The sequence below is a fragment of the Accipiter gentilis genome, chromosome 1 (assembly GCF_929443795.1).
Source record: "Accipiter gentilis chromosome 1, bAccGen1.1, whole genome shotgun sequence".
Taxonomy (NCBI): domain Eukaryota; kingdom Metazoa; phylum Chordata; class Aves; order Accipitriformes; family Accipitridae; genus Astur; species Astur gentilis.
The window spans coordinates 3,827,945-3,853,567 of NC_064880.1; the positions used below are offsets into that span (position 1 = coordinate 3,827,945).

A 25,623-nucleotide genomic window follows, 5' to 3' on the forward strand; every position below is an offset into this window, starting at 1 on the left:
ATATTGCAGGAAGCAGCTACAATCTGCTGTCCTGAACTGCACTTCTACAGGAACTGTAAAACTTCAGCTGAAGTGGGCTTGTCTGATACCTCTCTAATGTGTGTTTCGCTTGTTCTCAGAACACAGCATGACTCTGGGAGAAGGCCTTTAAAAGCAAACTGTTGTCTTCCTTCTGATTCTTTCAATTCTCTTTCATCAGGGCCAGTTCTAACTACTGAAGGGCCTCATTTGAAGTGAAAACTCAGGTAGATCTGAACAAGGAAGGCTTCTATTTTGTATGACAAGAGATGTATGGGGGTAAAAGGCAGAACATTCTCATTCTGTTAGAGCTCTCATTTGAGAAGCAAGACAAGCAAAGATGGAGATTTAAGGATGATGGCTCTTGAAGAACACATCTGCATCTTACATCATTGTGATTATTGTATTTAAGCACAACAGGACCAGCAAAATCCTTAGCCAAGATTAAGGCTCCTTTGTGCTAGGTAGCTGCAATCAAAGGCTTCTTGCCCTAAGAAGCTTATGGTTTACAGATACGTGAGAGAACAGTGGCAGGAAAAAGAGGTCCAGGGAGAGAAATTGGTTAAGCAGAGAACTGGTCCATGGCAGAGAACAGAACCTGACCTGGTACTGCTTCTGTTCAGCCTTGTTGCCATGCCTGACCATAAGCCCACATCCGTTTCCTGGCTGCAGGGATTTTGCATGCATGAGGCATTTATTTTTAGCCTTTCGAAAGTCTTTTTTGCTTCCTATCTCTGTCAACCACACCCTCCCCTTCTTCTGAACTAAGTGACCTTAGTTTACCTGATTGGTCAGATGCACAGTCAGATCATCAGAAGCGGCATCATAATTGACACAGGTCAACCTGATGTAACCTTGGGCAAAAAATAACATGTATGGTGCTGTGCAGGCAATGAGGAGATAAGACCGGACATCAAACTTCTTCCCTTCCAGGAGCAGAGGCTGGTGAATATACCTGTGAGAGCAGTATTTCAACACGCATCATGAACAGGCAGCCATAATACATGGCAATTCAAAGCTCACACAAACCCCCCCAGCCAGTTCATTTCTCACCACAGAACTAATGAACCTCTTTGTCCCTTTTCCACCACTGGTTTTAAGGGGAGTGGCAGCAGAGGATGCCTGGAGGAGAGGCTGGAAATGCTAGAAACAGCTTTTTTCAAGAGGAATAGAAGCTGTGGGAGTGTCGGGAGCAGGAGAAAATTAAAGATTTACTAATATTTACTGGAGAATATACGAGTTTATGTCTGAACACAAAGAGCCCTTCATACAGAACCACTGCTTTTATTCCAGAGTGGTGTAATCCGGGAACTGTTTCCCTTTATCATCAAAGATTGCGGGATGTCTACATAAGTAACAAGGCTACGCTGTAAAAGGCTACGCTTAAAACAATCAATGCTAACAACAGTTTCCAAAGGAATATAGAGCCTCATTCTTCAGAGTATAAGCCATTCCTCACTAACAGAAATCAAGATGAGGTCTAAGATAGGGCCCAACCACTTCTGCCCCTGGCACTGCTGCTTGTCCATGTCAAAGACCACATATTGGTCTAACTAAGGCTCTTGGTCTGATTTTGTCAGGCAGTCGTTGTTTTGCTCCATATACTGGCTGCTGCATAAACACAGTCCAGCCTATTTCAGAAAGCCTGTAAGACCATCATTCTAGTTTATCATTTTACAAATCTCTCTTACCCTTTTCAATGAGGCCAACTATTCCTTTGTTATGAAAAGACATGTTTGGATTAACGTAAGCAGAGACTATTGCTTGCTTTGGCTAAGGAAGCTCTTGGAAAGGTTGCTGTGTGCTGTGTTCTCTTGCAACATAAAGATGCCAAGCCATGATAGCAGAATGTCAGGGAAGTGGCACAGGGTCAGTGTGAGGAACTGGTATCACCGCTTTGCCAGGACATGCAGTGATCACTACATGGCAAAATGTGCTTTTGCTATGCCAATGCTACAGCGCTGTCATGAGTGTATCACGTTGTCATTGCTGGCATGTCATGACAATGCCAGGCGAAGTCATGCATGTGTGGGCACCGTGAAGTTTAGAGTGCCCTGTATGCCTAGCTGTGTACACCAAAGGCAGGATCAAAGGCATCTGGGAACTGCAGCTCCTAGGATAAATAATGAAAACATCTTTTTTGCATTTCTCTTTGAAAGTTTTGTTCATTCATCTCAAAGCACTGAATTGATTTAATTATAATGCATTCCTCAATTGAGGGAGGGACACTGAGGCAAAGGGAAGTTAAGCGAGTTGTGTAACAGTAAGCAAGTAACGTTCAGTAGCTGAAGCTGTTCTCGTGACTTCTGCTGCTGTATTTTTCTCTTCCTTTTTCTGCTCTTCTACTCCTCTACAAAATGTTCTAGCAATGGCTGAGAGGGTATATGTTCTACAAAGAAGAACTTGCATGGTTCATTTATTCATGCAAGGAATAAAAAATAAAACAACCCCAATCCAAAATTTTAGTGACTGCTAGCCACTGCCTGTTGATTGAGGTCTAGACATCTGCAGCGTTGAGGCAGAGTTAAGAAGATACTTGGAAGGCTTTATTGGATTGCATGGAGGAGATATTGCAGCTGTATGATTTGTAAAATGCTAGCTTTGTATAAGAAGCTGGGATAATAGCTAATTTAAATTGCTTTGCACAAGGCTTTATGTGTAGAACTCACGTACAGAACTGTAGCATCAGGCCTTTTGAAGTCATTCTTAAATTACCAGACAAAGGTAAACTCAAATCCCTCTGATGACAAAGATCTACCTTGAAATGACTTAAGTGCAGATGCAAGACAGACTAACCAGAGAAATAGCCTCTCTCCCACAAAATGAAATCTCAGAGGTTGATGAGATGTGGTGTAACCACATTAAATACCTGTGGAACAATTCGACTCTCTGAGGCCAGTGTGCTTAATCAAGCACACTACTCACACATGAATTCCCAGGCTTCAGTCTCTACCTTTGCACTATTCTTGCCTGGGGAGCCTTGTATGGCACCCTCTTATTGAGTAGGTATTCCTCAGTGCTGTGGAGCTTGGCTTGAAGGGTGTTGACAGCAGCTGGATTTTTAAGCAGGAAGATTCCTCGACCTTGGTTAGAGCAACTTGGTTTGCAGATCCAAATCTGCTCTTCTGCAGAGAGAAGAATGAGTCTATTATAGTAATGTGTGTCGTATGAAACACCAATGTGCCCACTAGTGGGATCTGAAAACTGCTCCCTTGAACATGTGTGTATATATGTGTGTTTATACATACATATAGATATCAATTATTATTACTGTGTATACTTTTATGAACATTTCAGAGGATCACACAGCTATTTAAAGTGATTGCCGTGATGATTAAGATAATTCACCTTTGTAAAGCTCAAAAAAAGCATTTCTCTCATCTATTAAGTCCAGGCGAAAAGATTCTGGGAAGAATTCTTCCATCTTCAGTAACCTACAGGAGAATCAAATAGAAATTGAAAACTCTATCCAACATGTTAATTCCTCTGTTACTTTCAGAAAGGATGGCTGCAAGTAGAAACTTAAGAAATGGCGCTTTTTTCCTGCTTGTGAACAGTTGTGTGTTTGTATATGTTTTTCCTGAGCTACCTCATTCCATAAGCTTTCAAGAATATATGTTAGCCTTAAGGCATTCTTCATATGCTCAGTTTTTTGAAAACTAGTTGAGATGGCTGCAGGTAACCATGGTACAGGATTGTCACTTGGTTTTTTGGTAGGTGAAAAATAAAGGAGCAGAAATGGCAATAAGCTTTTCTTATATTTACAGTGTCTATGGCACAGGAAGTTGTGGCCTTTCCAGTAGGACGATGTACCCAAAACAGGGGAATTACTATGACTGTTGTCTTTGGGGGACCCGGCACTCCTACAACTCCAGACACAGAGAAAGAAGAAATTCTTTCTCTGATGTATATACTTCTGGGAAAAAAAGTGATTTTTCTAGAAGATAAGGAAGAAATAAAACCCCATATACTTTGTATCCTGTACTGTTATGCATCCGGAAGAAACTGGTTCTTTGTTTATGTGTTCTCACTTTCTGTTAGCATGTTTCTGGTCAAGGTTCAAAGAGGTGAGAGTTCTTACTTGGAATTAGAGCTCCTACTGATCTTTTTGATCATCCGCTGTTGCTCTCTCAGGCAGCATAAAAGCCCTATCTTACTGGTAAGGACCCCGTTGTTGGGAATCTGGTAGAGAAGCTGTTCACCTGTATGAGAAAACAAAAAAGCGCTTACCCTCATTGTCCCATGCAGCAGAATCTGGAGGATGAAGCTGACTTTGTCACTGTTGACTTTCACCAATTTGCTTTAAGGCAGTAGTGACAACTCACAGAGCAGTGAAAACACTTGCTGTAAATCTATTTCTGTCCAACGTCGTAGTGGAACAAACAGTCCCGATGGGACTTCGTGAAATCGTGCATCCCTTGCTCGCTCCAGAGGTGTCACTGCCATCGTACCATTCCAGCTGCAGAATTGCATTGAAACGTAGCCTATCTGCACCGCCGTATATTAGACCAACTGCTGTAATGGTGCAGCCTGACAAATAGCCACCAAATTGCCATCAGAGCTGGCAGGAGGGGAAAGGCAGCTGCTCTATGTGGACTGGTCGGGAAGCGATAACACAATGCCTTGGCCACAGGAAAGCCCGCAGCTCTGTGCCGTGATGCTCAGGCTTGCCAAGGCACAGGTCTTGACCAGCTCCCAGAAGTAAAGGAATTGCCTCAGGGGCTGTGCTTAGGGAGTTTTTTGTTTGTTATGCAAAGTACCTCTCTGAGGGTGCCAGCCAGAGGCATTGTTGTGGGAGTCCTTGATTTTATGCTTTTCTGGTGGGAAAGCTGGCTGGACCCTGTGAAGTCAGGATGCACTGATGAGAGTGCAGTTCAAAAAGTTGCTTGCTAAGACAGTGGAGTAGTTTGGCTTTTAGTGACTCTTTTCTCCCAAGATAGAGATAGCTGGGCCTGGGATGTGTGGGGTGACCCATCTTGAGCTTACTTTACTTCTCTCTGTAAGTGCATCCTTCCTTTTCTCCTCTCCTCGCCTCCACTGTGGGGAGCGTGGTGTTTAAATCTCTGTACTGCTCATTTCACTAAGTTCATTTCAATGGTATCTTTTCTCCCAAAGCTGTTTTCTTGTCTAAAGCCCTTTCTTTAATCACCACGGTAAACCAGCTCTGATGTCCCCTCTGAGGTCTGCCAAGAAGTTGAGGTTACCTGTTTCTCCTACCCCCAAGTGACCTCCTCTGTCCTGGGAGTCACAAGTCCAGCATTCTCAAGTTTTTCCCACCACCCTCTCCCACTCAAGGCCCACAGGCATCTCTACCTTCTTTGAAATGGTAATAGGTCTCTCGGCACTTGACTTCACACCATTTCAGTGCATAATCCTCTCTTCCGTTGTCATAGATACGCTGCCAGCCTCTGCTCTGGCAATAGATGCTCACACTGCATAAGGAAAACAAAACAGAAAAGTAGCCTCCCTTCTATTAACAAATTGTTAGCTCATATCCCTTGAACTCCTAATAATTTTCTCTGGGAGCCTGACCTAACATGCCCAGAAGCCCCTGGGTGGGGGATAAGATGGGAAGCATTAATTAGAATGGCCCTAGTGGACCTTCTGGTCTGAACTTGAGAGGGTGGGGGGAGTAACTGAGGATGCTAAGAACATTATGATTCAGCAGCTCTAATGAGAACTTGTACCATTTCAGCAGGGCTTTTCCAATTAGGATGCAACTGGTACCCATGGAATAGAAATGTTCAGGGTCCAGTCTTAATAAGGAGCCTCTCCCCTGAGGAGTTTAGGGAGAGATGACAAGTAGCACTAGAAAAAGCTGTTTGTAGACAAAACTATGCAAAGATAGCAAGGAAAGTGCTATTTGCTGCAGAGATTCTGTGATGCTTGCTGGTGACAACTTCTAGAGAAGAATGCCAATGTGCTGGAAAGAATTTAGAAAGGAATGAATGGAACTTCTGATCTGACAATTTTTCTTGGGCAGAAATCTCTTATTTTTCGCTTGTTTTACATTTAGCACACCAGAATGTTGATCAACAACAGTGGTTCCTAGCTCTACTGATGAAGAACCAGAGAAACTTTCCGTAAGAAAATACAAGTATTTTGTTACTTTGCCAAGATATAGTAGACAGCTTCTTTACCACTGGTGGCCTTCCAGTGGATATTTTCTGTTTAATTTACCTTTAAACAGTTTCCCAGGTGTACCACTCCAAAAAGCCAGCAAATCAAAGGAAAATTATTTGAGGCCAGTGGATAACATTGCATGACTTCATATATGGTTATACTACTGTACCTATGAGTCTGCTGAGAGGACCTACTTACAGCCCAGCTCCATTAGATCCACTGATATAAAAATATGGTCCTTGTCCCATTGGTGCATTTGGTATCTTTTCTTCTGGCTGTTTTTCTTGAGGGCATGCCTTACCCTGTGTTCTATTCTCATTAGACTTGGCTTTGTCAAGCTCCACTTCAGAGTTGGTAGAAGTAGCTGCAAAATTGGAAATGGAGAAACTTCAGATGATCTGGGATCTTCCTCATAAAATCCACATCCAGAAAGACAGCTGTTACGGAAGAAAATACTGTAAGGTAAGGGACCGCTTCAATTGGTTTTATAGCCATTGCTAGGGACATTGTCTGAAAGCAATTCAGAAATTATTGCTAATGTAACGTGGTGGCAGGTACCACGGTAGATTAAGTGGAAATATAATAAAATACAATCCAACCAGCTCTAGTCTGTCAATGCTAAATGGCATTCTCTCACCTGACAGGCCTCTGCTTCGCAGGACTTTCTCAGATATCTTGTCTAGGTGAGTCTCAGTTCTGCCCTAAGCTGAGCACAAATCATTCCAGCTATTCAGGTGGAAAGCTGGGGGTGGCTATGGGAGATTCTGATAGACTGCAAGGTCTAGAGAGATGTGGAGGTACAAAGGGAGAAGGGCAAGAAGATCCTCCACACTATACATTGAAATAGATATTATTTCAACTGTTAAAGCCTATAGGAATTTTGACAAACCCAGGATGTGACAGCTCTGAGGTCCCCCTGACAGGCAGCTACAAAGTGGAATGGCACACATAAACTGTGGTGACAATAACTGAAGGGGGAGGAATGGGAAACACCCTGCTTCAAATTGGTAACTAATCACATCAGGCTTGCAATCATTCTGTTACTTATTCTCAGACCCCAGGGCTCAAAAGCTGGTGAATTTGTAGGGGATAATAATTTTTTTTCAGTACAAAGTTAATGGGATCTGCCTAACTAGTAAGTGCTGCTGGGCTATTTGTGGAGGAGAATGTCAGAGCTCATATCTAGCATTAGAAGTTGTGAAGAACTTTTAACTTCTTGGCCTTCTAGGAATGATAAAACTCAACTGAAAACATCACTTCCAGATCTTCCTCTGTCAAGAGGTTTCACTGTATAATACATAGCAAAAACTTTTCTTTTGCAAGGCAAAATGAGACTCCGTGACTTTTCCCCACCACCCCCGTGCTTTGTCCGTATTTCAGGTCTTTGATGTTCTACATATAGCACAGTCAATTCTCTGGTGCAGTCTACAATCATGTTCTAAAGCATAAAGATGCTTCAAAGCAGCTCACCCTGACAGAGATATAGGCCCAGAGGTCCAACACTGCGCTTTATAATGTGTTTAACTAAAGTAGCAAAACTTGTTCAGAGTCTTGCCTGATACAAGACTGATACTAGACTGTCATATGCTGTGGTGCTGGTGGGAAAAAATGTGGTATGTGAACAATTTCTATCTGATCAATCTTCACATTGTTTAAATGTTCTCAAAACAGATCAATGACATTATAGTGCATAAATGAGATGATCAGTTTGGAACTTGAATCACTTTTGGATATGAATGAAAGAATGGCCAGTAATGGGAAATTTTATTTTGAATATGGTTGATGGTAAAGGACTTTGAAAGGGCAAACCGTACGGTTTCAGAAGTGGTATCTGATGTAATGATGTCATCATCCTCAAAACCACTGCTGGATTTATTATCCATTATCTTAGTCTTAGCAAGAAAGTTCTGTTCGTGGTCTGATTTCTCAGCTGGTAACTCATAGGAATTGTGAGTCTGGTGCTTGCTTCCACAACAGCTCATGACTACTTCCGTAACTAGCATTTGGGATATTGCTACCCATACCGCTGGCTCCAAACCTACGGAAACTGTACAAAGGCTTAATACTTCCAGGGGCTGAGAAACTATGCCTCTGGTTTCTCTTTAACTTGGGTGTGCACAAAACTTTGGGGAACAGTAAAGCCTGTGAAGAGAAGAAAAAGTCCACTCTGTCCTGGTTCTGTTCCCACTGGAATTAGGTGGTGGCAGGGATGGAGGGAGCAGGAAGCAAGCAGATGGCAAGACTGGAGTTATCTACTCTTTGGACTGTTCTTTTATTGTTATTTGTTATCCTGTGATCGCGTGACTAAAAAACTTCTATCTCAATGACAAAACTCCTTTGACTTAAGTGGCGCAAAGGCATTGGGCATTGTTATCTCTCATAATTTACAAGCACTCGTTTTATGCCTATGAACACAGGTGCAGCCCACAGTGAAGTCTGTGCCCACAGTTATTGGATTTCCCAGCAGGCTCCCACACCTGGTTCAGTTTGCTTTGGAATAAAGGAAGGAGATTGCAAACTTTTTGAGGCGGGACTTGCTTTAAATTTCTGCTTCATGTAGTACTTGGCACCAAAGGCTTCTAACAGTAAAAGCCTTAGCGTGGTTACAAACTGCAGCATTATCAGTGCTAATCCCTGGACTCTTGCCTCAAATTTCCTCCTTAAATTAAAACCAAAACAAACCAAAAGAACATACTAAACAACCAGTTCGAACAAGCCAGGGCACAACGTCCATGATGGAAAACGCTGCCTCGGCAATGAAATGAGCTTTTTCCACGGTGAATGTCAAGCTGCCCGTTCGTGGTTCTGTGGAGCTGAGGCTGCGCTCGCTCGCTGCCCGGTGCTGGGACCGCTGCCGTGGGGAGGACACCCCAGCGGAGAGCGGTGCTTGGCTCTTAGGTCACCATCTCGTTTTGCCGTTGCAGCACCAGACCGGGCAAAAACATAACTAACGTGTTCTGTCTTCCTCTAGAAGAGACTGGCCTTAGCGACTCGGTCAAATTTTTTGAACAAACTGTTTGAAAGTAGCTCAAAGACAGGGTTAATGGATTATGCATAAATGTCAGGCAAATTAAAAGACACGCAGAAAAGTAGTACAGCTCACCTGTTTTCCTAGATCCAGTGCATTTTAGGAACAGGTTGTACCACAAAGCCGTACCACCCCTCCAGCTACTGGTATCTTCCACGAGGGAGGCTGATCTCTCTCCTCTGCCTTAGCACGGTGTGTTATAGTGCTGTTCTTGCTACTCTTTGATATGGGAATGTAAATATTTATTTATCTATTTTTAACACTTAATTGCTCATTCATACCTCCTGCGAGAGGTTTGGGCTCTTTTATCGTCTCCCTCCTTGCCTGGATCGCTAGGAAATTAACCAATTTTAGACAGTCCCACTTATCCTGAGACATGGACACATGAAATACCCTGCAATGATTGAAGTGCTGGTAAGGTATTCTTCCATTAGTCTGAACACGTACTTGTCTCTCCCTCTCTAATCTTTATAAAGAGACCCAGGGGGTGGGAGCCTTTTATCGTCTTTTCTGTCTAATTACGGAATCTCCCAGTATTCAAGATGAACCTTCATTTCATTGAATCTTTTGATATATATTATTTAAGCATGAGTCCCCTTAGTCGTCATTTGTTTGTGTGTTTTGTATCCTTAGACGGCTAATTATTAAAGAGGTAAGGAGAAACAGGGATGCAGGGGGTTATTCCCTTTGCCTGATTGCATAAATTTCAGGCTAGGGCCTTTTCACTTGTTTATCAGAGGTGGGATTAGATGCTTGTTGGGACTTGAGCTCTTAGGATAGAACAGGCAGAGTGGCTTGGCTTGCACACCTAATCAGCAGAGGGAAGCGGATATTTCAGAGGCTGAGTTTGTGCATCTGAACTCAGTTCTACGTTGTCCTGTGAAAGATCCTCTCTCTGTCCAAAAGGTATTAGTGGTGGGGAGGGGGCACAGCCCTTGGCAGAAGTCTTCTAACTTGTCACGTAAACTAGCAGCATGAAATTAAACAGTATGATTCCCTTCCAGAGAGCCCACAAAGAGATTGTCTTCACACCGGGTGCAGCCAGTAAATTACACTGCTTGAGACGATTTTGAATTCAGCTCATTAATTTCTTTGGGAATTGTGTGTTGGCGGTGTCTGTATAAGCAGTTCCTGTCTCATCTCAGCTCTGCTTTCAGTGCACACGGGGATAAACCCACTGGTAGGGAGATGCAGTCTGCTTTGTATCATTCATTACCAAAAGAAAAAGCAGAGCTTAGAAGACAGGACTTCATCTTTCCCTTTTCCGTAGAAAGGAAGGTTTAACAGAATAGTAGTTGACTGATTTCTGTAGAATCCAGAGTTTAAATCTAGCTGAAATTTTCATTTAAGAAAGCTAAATGTTCTAACCAGCTTTCTGAAGACAAGCATTGCCCTAAAGATTACCTCTGTATTAAAAAGGTTTTCATGTGAAACGAATGAATATATTTTTTACTGCCAATGCACAGAGCTGAGTTCAACAACAAATATGTCAGAAAAATAATACTGATGGTTTTGTCATTGAAAGATTTGTGGCATTTCAGCTGAATTGTCTCTCCATAAAAAAGTAATGGTTTCTTTTCAAAGGAACTGCTTGCTGATAGATAGTTTGTATTTTTCTTCACATTTTCAACAAAACGCTTTAAATGACAGTATAAAATATTTTCATTTCACTAGATATCGATCAGCCAATATCAATTATTTCTGTCTTGAATTATTTTAGAAGAAGAGGGACGGGCTTGTATTTTCACAGGGTTTAAATGAAAATGGTGTAAATCGCATATGTCTGTAATTTATGCCATAAGTTAGTGGCCAGCACTTTGGTTAGTGTAAGAAGATAAAACTCACTTGATACTGGCATCAATTGGGAACCTGGTTGTAGGACTTGCCACAATTAACAGCTAAAAACAAGGGTACAAGATTCACCTCTGTCAGCTGATAAGGAGCCAGCCTGTTGTTGGTTACTTCCTTGCATCATGGATTTGGTGTTCTTTTTCCTCTTGGTTGGCACAAAGGCCATCTCAGCCTAGCCTGCAAAAGGAAAGATAATCGTCAGCCACTTTGCCAGAGTCATGAGTGATCTGGGAAAGTCTGTAAGATGTATTTTTCTCTTTGTCATCATTTGCTCTGTTGATTGTAGATGCCATTTTTCACCATGTTCTACAGTGCTTCATTTCTTTGGAATCTTTATTTTGACTTAGTTGTTTAGCTGGGAATAGGTAGGCTCTATTTTCCATCTACAGCGTCTTATGGTAATAAGTGATAAGCTTGTTGGTGACTGTGCTGGGGATCCGAGTGCTTTTGTTTCTCATCTTTGTGCTCTTGCTGCTTCCTTCCCATTGGTAGCGCTCAGTGTAGGTTTTGGGTTGCCTTGTAAATTTGCTGTAAGTAACTGGGTGCTTTTCTAAGTCTGCTGCTCATGGTAGAGCAGTGTCCAAGAGCTGTTTTCAGATATATCTGGTATTCTTTGTCTGTGGCATCTTCAGCCTCCAGCTGTTCAGCCTTGGTATAAAAGACAGGCTTCTTTTTGGGAAGCTTGAAAGTTGAGACTCATTTTTTTGTCTTTGCAAAGGATATGAAAACAACAAATGAGATATTTTATCTGGAGACAGAAACCATCATCCTGGATAGTTGTTGGACATAGGGTAGGCAGAATATTTTTAGCAAGCTTCATGCTTGGAACAGTCAGTTGTAAAAAAGGACTTGTCCTGAGTCAAGGCTGCAGCTATTTTGTAGGAAGGATGCTTGCCTTAAGAAAGCATAAGGCAACTGAAACATCAGCTAGAATTAGAGAGAGAAATACATATTTGCTACTTTTACTTATAAGAAAAAGTAACAAATAGTCTAAGAACACCAAATAAATGGAGCATACATACTATGTAGTTTAAAGTCCGTAAGAAGGATAAATGCAAAAGTGCTAGTTACTGTAAGTATTCTTATGTAGGAAGATCTAATGCAATAAGCTAAATTATAATATTGAGCTACTGTGTCTACAGTTAGATATATTTAAAGCATATTTCCTATTAAAGACTGTCTTCCCCCAAAGTGATTTGTTGGAGTGGGTGGGCAAGGAAGGTAGATGAACATGTCAATGTCACTGATTCATTGTGTCTGTGGCCGTGTTGCAAAGTATTACGGTGCCAGTTCCCCTGTCTGCAAGTTTGAGTAATAATTGCATAATTACATCTGGGTGGGACTGGAATTCTCATTTTGTAGTACAGTCAAAGACTGACTGTTCAACTCTATTTGTTCAAATGGAGTTTTATTTTCAGTTGGAGGCCAAAGACCCCTACAGTTTCCCATGACATGACATCTTAAAGAAAAAGAGGCTGTCTCCAAAAAACCTGAGGTTTAGAGAAAGGCAGGTGTTGTGGAACCTCAGGGCACCTGCCTTTCTCTAAACCTCAGTCTGCCAAAGCCACAGAGGGAAATTAGAGGAAAAAGGGTTCTTTCAGACTTGGGTAGAAGGTAGGGAGTGGGGGTTGGCATAATACACAGCAGCTGCCACCCAAAAGAATCTGGCAGAGGGCTTTTGCCAGCCCGTAAGATGAAGCTCTAAGATCCCTGAAGAGTGACAGGGAATAAGAAGCTGTTCCTCTAACAACACTCTCGCCCTCAGACTGGGAGGCATCCTGACAGGGAAAGAACTGACAAGAGTTTTTAAAGTGGGGATTTGTTAGACTTAGGTGAGGGTCATGACTCCAGCACAGTGCATGGGGCAAAGACTGCTCTGGGTCGAGCTGTAGAGGAAGAGGGAACCTGTGGAGTGGGGAACAGGAATTATAAGTGGTGGTTTATGTTCAGGTAGGTTTGCATTTGCTAGTCCAGTTGCAGGAAGGAGTCTTGCAGTGCTTTCTCCTGCGCTCAAAATGCACAGGTCAGGAAAGGCGTAAGGCTCAAGCATATAATTGAAACGCATACGTGAAAATATCCTCATCGTGCTGAGGAGGTACTTAGTTTTATGTTCCTCTTTCAGTTGTCCCTGCTGCGGTGTCGAACATCAAAAGCAGAAATCTTTCTCTCAGGCAAAAGCAGTTTTTCCGTTGTGCTGGTGTTCTACTATTTGCTTGTTTCTTATCCCAGCCTCTTCCTGTAGCTTCATTTTAGGAAGTTTCTCTTCTCCTGTTGTTGAACACTTAACACATCACTTCCCTGTGAGGCTTAAGGACTCAAACTGAGCAAATAACTGCTCATGAGGAATTAAATGCACCCAGCGGCCTCACAGCTTGTGTGTGCCTTTGCATCCAGATACTAAGTTGTATGGAAGTTATTTCACACACTCTTCTGGCAAAGTAAAAGGATTTTAAAACAGTGGAAGGAAGAGTCTGCAGTAAGTGAAAAGCTTCCTCCTTATGTCTGTCTGTTTAATGATGTATGTCTCTGTAGCACCTTCTTAGTAACCGGTACTAATACAAACCGTGATCACTGGTGATAATAAAGAGATGGTGCTGCTGTATCCAGAATTTATGTAAAGCCTTTTATATCAAAGAACAGCATTTCAGGCATCATCTTGTTTGTCTGAAGAGGTAGTTGTTCTGCAACAACTCAACAAAACAGTTCAGTGTTTTTACCAAAGTGTATCTGATGACAGCAGGTTGCCCAGTTTTGGTGATCTGATGAGATCTCAGAGAGGAGGCTTTAAGGATTTGCCAAGTCATGTTTGGCATAAGGGCCTGGAACATTCACTCCAAATATCATAATATAGATGCAAATAGCTCTTTAGCTTAAAAGTTGGCACTGCTGTCATTAGGTGACACAAAATGGCTTCAGCATCTTACTGATAAATCACTCTGTACTGTATCTTCATGGAGGCATTCTGTACAACCACAACTTCTTGCCTTTTAGCCCCTTCTTTCAGGGGCTAAACCCACATCTTAAGCTAAGAAAAAGTAATGGAAATTCTAACCTTTGTTGGGCAGTTTCTAAACACTTTAGCTGAGCTTTAACTGCTCCTTGCCCTGCCTTCAGTTTGGAGAACTTGCACTTGACTTCTAGTCGGGCCATAAACAGCTTCTAAAGAAACAAACCATCCTGTGATGGAGCAGGTTTGCGCTCTGGAAGAGTACAGCCAGCCTTATTTCATTGACTGAAGAATGGTGGATTCGCAACAGCAAGCGGAGGCTCAGAAACCCAGAAACTGCTTCTGCTTTATATCTATCGAGATTCCATCATGCCTGCCTGGGAGGGTCAGAAAGCCTTTAGCGTTATGAACACAGGCTGATCCCCTAGCAACAGCTGCCTGGCTACTGCGGGTAATCACGCAAGGGGTTCTGATGTTAAAAATGCAAAGGGATTTCCACAGATATGTGTGCTTTTAGACGAAGCTATCCAATGGCAATGTTACGGGAGGGCTGCTGAGCAAATCGGCGTGTGTGTATCGGAGTAGAATTGCGTAACAGAAAAATAGGCAAACCAGTTCAGTTCTCTGAGTGTCTGCTGGCTGGCACATTTTTGCTCACTCTTCTGTGGCTTTCCTCAAGTCTTCTAAAGGTCAGGCTTCACCTCTGCTTGAGACACCTTTGCCACTTGCACTGCTCCAAATAGCAAACCAGAAAGTCCGATTTCATTCTTTCCAGTGCACAATCACCAATAGGACAACAGATTAAAGACATGAAAATATATACTTTGTCCATACTGGAGTTGGAGTTTAAATCAAATTGTGAAAACTGGTAACAGGGCAAAATTAGCATCCTAAATCCTTGTAAGTCCTTCTGTTTCTTTAGGGAGCAGAGGCGAATCCTTCTGCAAAGTCCTGAAGAGCAACTCGGAGACCAAAGGCAGCTGCTGCGGCAGCCCTCGAGAGCCAGCCAAAGCTGCTCTGTGCAAAGGTAAGGTCTGCACCAGCAAATATATCCATGCAATAGAAGTGGATCTGTAGAGAGAGGGAGTACACCTTTTCCATAATGTGTGCACTGTGGACACCAGATCTTCAGTGCCGTCCGTTACTGGTGGGACAGGGTGAGTGCCTTCCCTGGTTCAGCTCTGTCCAAACAGAATCCAGTCTGTGAGCTTAGAGACTACCCAAGAGTTGAGCCAAAGCATGCTGAGGAGGAATGATCATGATATTTCTGTGAAAATTGCATGCCCAGTGTGATCAAAAGCACACCTGCAAACTCACCTATAGCCATGAAAAAAGGCAGTGTCAAAACACAGCTCACACTGATACAAAATGCCACTGATTTATATAAAAGATGTAAATTCAAACATATTTGTAAAAGTGAGAATAAGCTAATGATAGTGTAAGCTAACTGCCAAATACAGAGATTTGTCTTGGAAGACTCCCTATAATCGGTTATTAAATCCCTTGAATAGTTTTACTGTGTCACTAAGCCGCAGCTACTGGTGAGCTGAGCCTACTGGAACCCAGGGATTAACTGTGTAAAGGAAAGGAAAAGAAAGGAAAGAAAAGAAGAGAGAGTCCTGCATTCCTCTCTTCATCTCAAACCTCTTAAGGTCCTACATGTGTTTCCAGGAGTCTGAGGATGCTGGGATAAGTATGGAAAAGAAACAACTCTATAGTTTTGGGTGCTTCTCCAAAACCAAGTTCTAACTGAATGAAGTGCATCTGTTGCTGGTTTTATGACTACATGAACCATTTTATGACTATGACAAATCACTATTTCTATAGGAGCTTTTCCTCCCTCACATTTTTGTTTTTATTAGACCATTAATTATCTGAGTGCAGTGAAAAGTGGCTAAAAGAATGGGACCTCATTTTTTTTAGGCAGCCGCTGTGTGCTACCAAGCCAGTTGTAATAAGGGATTTTTACAGGCTTATGGAGCCTCAGCCAAACATGTAAAGATAGAAAGGCCTATTTATGTAGCCTTAAATTCCTCTCTCCGTATAGATTTTTCTGTTCTTCAGATACAGAAGCAAAAATAACGTGGGTTTTTTTTGTGACCTCAGCTGGATATGCACAAAGAGTAGGTCATCTCCAGGATTAACTCCAGAAGATAAAGCTTGGAAAGGTCTGCATTTACTGCCAGGCTTTTATGCTTCCAACTCCAGATACAACAGTTCAATTATTGGCCTACCCAGAAAACTTCTGCGCATCTGCCAGCAGCACCTGAGATGCTGAAATCTGCTCTGTGACGAGAGTTCCCCTTCCAGGCAACACAGAGAGCTCCTTGCAATTAAAACTACGAGGGAGGAAGAATGAAAAACCAGCAGTAAACCTGTGTTTTCTTATGTGGTAACTCCCCCACCCGCCCCCAACCAAAAGGGATGAGAAAAGCTGATGGAAGGTGGTATTTGGCTTAGATTCAATTTTTCTCCGGGTTGGCCCTGTATCCTCCAATGTGGACGTGCCAAGCCAGCGTGAATACTCTGGCACTCCTCCCTGCCGGTCACAGTGACCTTCAAGAACATTCTCTCATTTTCCTGTTCGTGCACAATGCCTCTGATTAGCTCCAGTGCTCACGCAGAGCCAGTCAAGATCCTGTCCTTGCCTTACCTTCAACCTTCCTGGATTACCTCTCATGGCCAACCCACCCAACCTAATCTCTCTGGTCATAGGGAGAACAGTGTGGAGTGGGAGGACGGCAGTGTTGCAACCTGCGGCACTGCAAATACTCTCAGCAAACGTTACACCCTCTAGGAAATGTTGCCTAATTGTTGGAGAAGGGGAGAGGCTGACAGTTAGAGAGTTAAAGGAGGCATTTCATTCACCTGAGACGTTCACACGTGCTGCTTCAGTTTTCCTCTGCGTACAGCAAAACGAGGCATTCCTTAGGGAATTACCAGAGAAGACTGAACTATGTATTTGCGCTGTGTTTTGAGATCCCAACGCGGGCTATTTTAAATGCACTTCGGACACCTATTTTCCCGTTTGAATCTCTAGTGCTAAGCACGTAATTCAAAGAACGCTGGAGGTTTTCCTTTGGATGGGAGGAGGCAGGGAGGAGGAAGGGGCTTTCGTCACCTCTCCCTCTTCTAACCCTGCTGCCTGTTTACATGAAACCTGCTGAATGTAGGAGGCCTCAAAAACCTGAGTTTTGTAGAACTTGACCAATAGGTTTGAAAGTCAGTAGAGTAAGAAATTACAAAGTGACTGTGTAATCCTTATTATCCTTGCAAACCAGGCTCAAAAAATAACATGCAATAGAAAAGAATGTGTACTGCCAACACAGGTACAGTTAGAGACAGTGCATGTTTAATTCAAGGTGGTTCTTCTGTCAAAGAGTTTCTGTGACTTGATTAGCTATACAAGCAACATTTGAGTCATCTGTTTTGGGAATCAGACAGTGGGGCAGCTTGCTGCTGCATTTGGTCTGTTGTTTAAGTGTATAAGGTTGGAACGTTTTGATGTGAAAGGCCCATTTGCATTCCATATTTCTGAAACTCTTATGGGATCCATATGAAATACAACAAACTAGTCCCTTGACTATAAAATATATCAAGATTTATGTAAGAAATATATTTCCACCATAGAAGAAGCAATAATAAGGTTATAATTCTTTTTCAAGGTTCTCATGAAATCCAAGCTACAAAAGCAAGGAGCGCTGTATAAAACAAAAACTAGTAAAAATTCAGATATTAAACCACAGAAAATTCCTTTAAAAAATAAATGTTCTGCTTTGTTACTTATGCAGAACCTTGCAACTGAGCCTTGCTATTGAACAGCCAGGAAAACAACGAAATAGAGAGCTCACATCACACATCAACACAGGCTGCAGGTAGAAAGGACAGCAGGTCTCAGAGGGTCTGAATTTTTCTCAGTTTTTGTAACCACCTAATGGATTGATTTCACAAAGCATACTGTGGAAGAAAGCAAGCTACGTAAACACATGTTAATATTTTCTTCCTGAAGAAAACAATCTTAGCTTCACTGCAGGAATATTAATGCTTTTTGATGCTTCTCTCTATAGATGCAATTTGAGGACAGAAAACTACTGTTTCAGTGGCATAGGAGAGATTCCTTAGCAGCTCCTGGTCCTGATCATCCCAGTGTTCAGGTGAGCCACAGTATTCCATCCAAAACCAGTGCTCAGGGCTGGGCACCAGCTTCAGCCATGAGGCGACAGCAGGGAGGTGCTGGCGGTGGGAGAGCAGCACTATCTAGACAATCTCTTTCATTCAAAGATTTTTTAAGAGTGACTCATGTGCTGGTAGTGTGTATGCTCCCAGAGCCCTTTTTCATAGCTAACTGGAGGGTCAGAACAGCACGTCTCTCAGAAAACAATGTTTCAATCGTGTTTGGAGGCTGCCTCCCCCCCGCCCCCCAAATAGAATAATTCCCAAATTACCTCTGGAGCGGAGATGAGATCAATTCCAATGCATTTTTTTTTTTCCTAGCTTGGCGTTGCTATTTTCCAATGGTAGCAGTGTTTTTTTACAGCGTGCTTTTACAGGGCGTTACAGCACCAACCATCTGGGAGGGCAAAACCCACCTTGTGGAGGGAGCTAGGAAGGACTATTTTCTTGTATTTTTGTGTATTTTCTTGAGCGTGCAGCAGGGCTGTAGGGGTCAGAAAGCATGATTTCCCCTTGGTTCTGCAAGAGACAAGGAAACTCATATATTCTTCTAGACTTTAGTTTTCTCACCTGTATAATGGAAAACCCCCAATATTTACATGTTGTGGACTTTAACAATAAGGGAGAATTATAAATTGCTTTGATATGTTTATTAAACAATGCATATCTGGGCCTCCGAGTAGTGAGTTGTGTGGTCCCCACCCAGAATCAAGCTGCAGTCATGGTCTGTGTAGGTTTTATTTCAGTATCAGAGGGAAAGTAATAGGAAGTAGTGCAATATGTATCGGCTTTCCCAGAGAAGCTTATCAGTTTAGCCCTGTCTCTCACTGCACAGCAGGCATGCAGGCCACAGACACATGGAAATTAATGATTAAGCCCAAATTGTGAAACAAAGCTGTGGCGTTAGAAGACAAACCCTCTAGATTCAAACATGAAATCCAATTTTTTTGGCTGGCTGCTGTCATAGTTTTGTACTGAGGCCACTCGAACCCACCCTACAACTGTGGAAGGTTGAGCACCCATTTCATGTAACCTGTCACAGAAACCCTACGTATGCAAGGAGCCTGACCCATCCCCTTCCCACAAGTGTTTCTTGCAACACGATGGGAAAACAGAGCAGCTGAGATGGTCAGCTAAATCTCAATTTACACCTACATACCTGCATCAACAGGTGAATTCTCTGCACAGTGATTTCACCAAACCAGTTTCTCGTAACAGAACCAATTTTCAATGTTGCTGAGCACCCACAATCCTGCTTGAAATCAACAGAAAGACAGGAGCACATCACTTCATGAGAGCAAGAGTTGTGAGAGGAATTGAAAAAGGAATTTGGCCTGAAGTCCGGTGAAGTCTGCAGAAAACTTCCAAGGGTTTCACCTGGCTTTGTATCAGTATTTTGAGGAAACTAGGAATATTTCCTAGAAAATGCATTGCCTTTCTCTCCCTCTTCACCTGGCTCTGTTGCTTTGTTTTTTGCTGCTTTCTTTTTGTACTGAACCCTTTCTGATGTTTTGTTCTTCTGCCTTGTTCTGATTTGGAGCTGCAACTTAAGCAGCAGCAGATCACTGGAGTAACATTACATGCAGCCAGCCATCCCAGCTTAAGCAAAATTCAACCCGCCATCTAAGGTGTGGCAGTGGGAAAAAGAAAGGTGAGAAAAAAGTAAAGCAAACAACCATTGTACATGGTCCTTCCCACTGCTCAGGTTTCCCACTGCTCAGTTCCAAACCAAGCAGCGCAGTTTATGTGAGAGTCAGCTGCCCTACCTGAGCGTCTCCTGGTAGATCCACAGACGCTCGTATCTCTGTGTGTGTAATCTCCTAGCCGCTGCTGTATGTCACCAAGTGCTTCAGGCCAGGAGTCACAGCTGAACACAGGTAGTAAGGTAGTCCTCTGTCCAAATCATGGCTTCCAGCAAGCTTCCACCCCTCCTCCTTGCCCTAAGAATGGACTGTGTGACCAGTCCTCCCTTACTCCCACCAGCAATTGACCAAACTGCTCCCCTCTTCCAAAAATAGACCGAGGGCTCTACCTCAACATGTTTCAGCCCTTTACCTCCTGACATCTCATTAATCATCTATCTTCCACCAGCAGGAATACAGGACCTCCCCATAAAGATCAGACCTGAGGCCAGTCCACCCTTGTACCTCAGCCCCGACAAGAGCTTCAGTGGACAGAGTACTGAAGGCTGCAGGACACTACGTTGGAAGAGGCATGGCTTCACTGCAGTGGAGGCACTGTGGAAATGTTACCGCTGAGGAGGCAGAGGTGAACCCAAAGGGCTGGTGAAGCTGGGGCAGAGCTGAACTGCGTGCCATGCCATGCTCTACTTTTTTCTGGTGGAGCTGGACCATTCTGCAGCCAGGACCTCTGCTATCTCGAGAGAAAAAGAGAATATGTGGGAAAAGTTGTTGGAAAAGTGCCATACTCCCTGCCTGCTTTTGCCTTTGTTTTTCTGTGCTGTTTTTAAAAATGCTCTCTCCTTGTTTAAACTCCTTCCCTTCCCTCCTGGCTTTTCCCATTTAGGTAAGGAAGTGACCTGTTCTTGACACAGCATCCGAGGTAAAGCCTGTGACCAACTCGGTCCCCAGGCTTGACAGAAGACTTGCCAGGTTCTTTGTTTCTGTGTAGACCGTGAGGAGCCCTCTCTGCTTTTTTCAGGTGATTTAATCTGCAGTTGGCCATGCCACAGATGGCTCTTTGCTGCTGCAGGTGCATTGCTGCAAGTGGCACACGAAATGCTGAGCTTTCTCGAGAGCACTGACATCCACTTCTTCTGAGTTGTCTCCATGCAACAGATGATGGCTTTGTGAAGAACAAAGCAAAGGACCATTTTACAATAAAAGAGGAGTGTGCTTTGGTGAGTGCAGAATGTTTGCTCTGCAGCTGTTAATGATGCAGAACCTCTGGGTTTGGTGGCTATGGGAAAGAAGTGACTCCGGGCTGTGTGTAAGACCTGTTAATGTTTGTTTAACGCTAACAAAGGCAGGAATGCTGCAGGCAGGAGGAACAATTCTTTGCTTTCCTGCCCACAGACCTCTGCTACCACATCTGCTTTCTGCTCTGCACCATGGCTGAGTCTGTTGTTCCGGCGAACTAACACAGCATCTCAGTGTTTACAACAGAAGGCAATTCTAACCTGTGCCAGCTTCCATCCACTGCCCTAGCCTGCAGCTTTCCCATCCTTCAGGTCCAGTTACGCCCTCTTTTACCTGTCTCCCAGAAAGAAAAAATCAGCCTCTGAAAGCCAGGGTCTTACTGACATTGCTATGAAACAGGGTTATGAGCTTTTGTAAGCACAACTTAGGCCACATAATGAAGTCCAAGAAATAAAGATCAGCTTTTCACCTGCCACCTGTTTCCTTTGCCCATGTTAGGTTGTGCCAGAAGGAAAACCAGAAAACAGCACAAGGCAGTAAGTCTCAGATGCTGGCGAAGAGCTGGAGAGAGCAGTTGCAAAAGAACTAAGAAGCTGTAGTGGAATCATAGAGGATGAAATTACCTGCTACAGGTACCCGAACTCATAGGGCAGCAGTAGTGAACTACTGCCACAAGTTTGGCACTGACAGAGGTTTAGGCCAATGCTCATGAGCTACAAATATTTTTAAATAAGCTTAATAATAGAAATCTTACCTGCTTGCCGCCACAGGTACACCTGGAGAATGATGCTAAGGCTGTGCTCTCCTGCAAAGCAACCTGTCTGTTTTGGTGGCATGGAGGCAAGAATGTATCCCCCTCAGCTACATACATGCATTTTCTGAGGCATCTGGAAGATCACAGGATTGTGTGGCTCATCTTTGCACCCAGTGAAACATCTAAATTAATAACTTCAGGAACTCACTGCTACAGATACAGGGAGATATATATAAGGTTATGCCTTTTAAAGCTGGATCCAACACTGAAAAAGAACTTTTATATAAAAAACCCCACCCCAAAGCAGTGTAAGGCACAAGGGACAAGTTCTGATTTTACTCAAAGGAGAACAAATCACTTGCGATTTCATTGGCTCCAGTTTCTAACCTGGAGAGCTGACTGATTGGCCTTCAGTTTCTTACCAGGATAGCCCACTTTCAGTATTTCTAGGAAATTCAAGATGGACACAAGCAGGGGTAGTAGTAGTGAACGAAAAAGAGTGTTTTGTTTTTTAAAGGTAAACTACTGCCAAGGTGTTGCTCTTGCTGCAAAGAGTGACCGTACTATTCAAAGTGTCCCCCCCCATTTGCCTTTGCTTGTTCTGGTCACTTGATGTATACAGTCAAACTCCAGAGGAAGGGCGAGGGTGAAATTCCATTTCATTATGGAATGAAGCCATTATAAAATAGTCACCTGGACTGATTCACTACAGAGTGATGCAGGTTCTCAAGTAATTTGTGGCATTTTTAAAGGTCGTGGGGTGTTGAGCGCCCAAAGCTCGTTGAATTCCAGTTTGATTTGGGCACTTGGCTGCCTTGGCTCTTTCAGAAATCCCAGCTGTAAATTCCCCAGTCCTGCCTGCACGCTGCTGCATCTCCGTGAAGCTGGAATAACCTCAGTGACCTTACTGAACTTCCCTAACACCAATGCTGTCAGCACTACCATCAGAAAGCCAGTCCGTAAGGGATGAGAGCAATTACAGACCCAAAGCCATCCCTGTTTATGCTGAGCTATATACCTTTGCCTCCCTAGAAGAGTTTCAGTGTTCTTTTATTTACTGTGGTATTTTCTTCAGGCGTTTTATTTCATGTGCCACTTTGGGAGATTCTCAAAGGCTTTCTAAGTACAAACCATTGCTTGGCAGGCCTTTTCCCGAGACTAAACAAATTTCTCATTGCTTTACCAGTTGGCTATAACTAAGCATGTGTCCTCTTTCAAAAATGCCTTTGGTTCCTTTCAGAATCCACAGCTGCGCAAGCCTGGACCTGTCTCTTGGATGCCTCCAGGACTCTGAAGTGATGCCAGTGAACCATGAAGTCAGGATGCTCCACCCATAGTCCACCCTCCTGCAGAAGGTGAGAGGGATGCCCAGATGCTCTCAGAAATTAATTTCTGTTGAAACCTGATATTCCATAAGTCTAAGGCCAAACTATGGCAATCGTCTCAGTAGTTTTATGGCAATCAGATTATTGTAGGATATGTGTCATTCCAGTTCCTTCTTTCTGTACCTCGTGAGCTGTTCAGACCCTGACAGGGCCCCATCTGTTGCTGTGAGTTACTGGCAAAGCGTGTTGCAGTTCAAAAAAGCAGTTGCTTCACAGTATCAGATGGGGCCAAATTTTCATGCCTGTTGTCAATCATGTTTTGCATAAACTGCAAAGACCATCCCACGGAGCCATGCTGCTAGCTATTTTTATTTTTTCACTATGAAGAGTAACCCAGCGAACTTAACCATTTATTTGGCATAGCCAGTCATCTGTGAACTGTTTACACTGGCCCCTTACAGCTTCAGATGAGAAAAGATTGCCTTGTAGTGTTCCAGAGCTTGGCTTTCCTTTGGGGTACTCAATTAGCATCTACCAGTTCAACTTCTTGTAACATAAACGGACACTGTAGGCTAGGCTGAAGAGACCCTCACTTCATACCAATAAAAGGTCATTGTGATTTTGGCAACATCAACCTGGAATGGATGTGGACTGCTCACTTAAGAAGTGGCTGTACGTTTTTGAGCTACCTGCAGATGCAGCCTGTAAATTCTGTTTTTAAAAAACATTCAGTACTCTGGTGGCTTTTGACAGACAGAGTTAGCTTTAGTTTCCATCAGCTACCTGCACCAGATACTTGTCCCTTACTGGAAAGGTACAGTCTGCTATGAATAACCACGTAGCTCGATGACAGATGAAGTTGTCTTTGATTTATCGAGTTTATGAAAACACCCTGAAGGGCTGGTTAGGTATCACTAAATGTCTGACAGTTACAGCTCTGGCCTTGAATGGCCTCACCAAGATCAACTCGTACAGTACTGAAGGAATCATTAACTCTGCCTTTCATTTCCACAGAAATAGGATCTCACGACTGCTTATGCAGTATTTCTGCAGGGAAGTACACCTCGCAGTATAAACAGAAATGTGTAAAACTATTCCCATTCATACAGTGAGAATCACAGTTGACTTCTCAGGTTGAACCTATAGCATTTACTGGCAAACAAGTAAATTTTTCTGGGATCAGCAGTGGTTTGACCATAGTACCTGTGAATAGAAGTAGCTGAATTTGCTAACAGTGTATCAGAGAGAGCCACTGGAGATATAAAGAGGAAAAAGATTGGGATATTCCCAGAAAACACAGGAATGAGGGACACGGCAGGCTCACACCCACATTTCTCAGAAACTCCCTAAATATACCACATACATACAGTACATATGTGCTGAGCCCTTGCAGATGGGGAACTTTCACCCAGGATTTAGTTCTGACTGAAACCATAAAAAAGGCTCCAAAGTGTTCAAAAACCAGATTCCTGGCTGCTGGAATTTTGAGACCTTAAGCAAAGCTGCTTTAATTCTTGTAACCATAAGCAAATGTAAAACCTTTATGTTACAGACAATACCAGCAGTTAGGGCCAGCTCTAGGACAGAAATCATAGTAAGCATTAGGAGTCCAGGGCATGGATGAATTTACAGAGACTCAGGAAATGTGGAAGAAGTTGGGTACGAGCTGAAGACCAGGAGAGAGGCGTTTGTGAGGAGCCCAGGCTGTGGGTCTGGGTGCCAGGGGTCCTGCCCGAGCACAGCTGAAGGGACTTACTGCTTATTTGGTGATTTATAGTCGAAGTCACCTGGCCAGGCATGAGGTTGGAAGCTGACCAGCAGTTACTCCAGCGTGGAGCCGAGGAGCTTCCAGGTAAGAAACGTGTCTTTCTTTAGCCGGTCTGATCCATTGCTGTAGTGTCTTGGAGCTGAGGCATCAGTTTGTTGTGCAAATACAGCAAGGGAGGTTTGTTGGGGGTTTGTTTGTTGGGGGTTTGTTTGTTGGGGGTTTGTTTGTTGGGGGTTTGTTTGTTGGGAGGGCTTTGCTGCCCTGCTGAGTGCGTAGTGCAGGTTCCTGGCTCGCTCCACCTCTGTGCCCAGCCTCTTCCTCCAGTGCAGCATAATGGTTCCTTCTCCTGCCCAGAGGAAAGGTGTGTGTTGGGGAGCAGCAGGTGTTTTTCCCAGTCTGCTTTATTTTCCTGCTCTGTTCTAGAGCATGGACTCGCAAACGCTAGCATTGATAGGAATAAGGAGGCAGCAAAGTGCAGTGACTGGGGGAACACAAAGCTGGGAAGAGGCAGGGAGTAAACCTCTTACCATTTATTTAGCTGCCAGGGTAGTATCAAAAAAACCCCAAACAAAATGCACCCTGCCCCCCAATACCCCTTATCCAGACAAAGGGCAGGAAAGTGGAATATATCAGGGAATGGGAGGCCTCTCAGTCCTGCCATAGTCATGCCTAAAACTTCTAAGAAAAAAAAGAGTTAAATGCAGGCTGTGTCTAATTCACTTTGTTCACCATACAACCACAGTTAGCTCAGACTCTT

General features: G+C 43.4%; 1 protein-coding gene across 1 annotated transcript in view; it reads right to left on the reverse strand.

Annotated features, from left to right (window-relative positions):
- TTLL10 (tubulin tyrosine ligase like 10) overlaps positions 1 to 19,790 on the reverse strand; it is a 28,511-nt gene extending 8,721 nt beyond the window's left edge. The window contains exons 1-8 of the mRNA XM_049816835.1: positions 18,413 to 19,790; positions 11,093 to 11,197; positions 6,340 to 6,505; positions 5,332 to 5,450; positions 4,100 to 4,220; positions 3,367 to 3,452; positions 2,972 to 3,143; positions 802 to 973 (exon numbers count right to left, since the gene is read on the reverse strand). Coding sequence (XP_049672792.1) covers positions 802 to 973; positions 2,972 to 3,143; positions 3,367 to 3,452; positions 4,100 to 4,220; positions 5,332 to 5,450; positions 6,340 to 6,505; positions 11,093 to 11,186 — 930 coding nt within the window. The 5' untranslated portion in view covers positions 11,187 to 11,197; positions 18,413 to 19,790. The remainder of the gene's footprint in view (positions 1 to 801; positions 974 to 2,971; positions 3,144 to 3,366; positions 3,453 to 4,099; positions 4,221 to 5,331; positions 5,451 to 6,339; positions 6,506 to 11,092; positions 11,198 to 18,412) is intronic.
- Between the last annotated feature and the right edge of the window lie 5,833 nt (positions 19,791 to 25,623).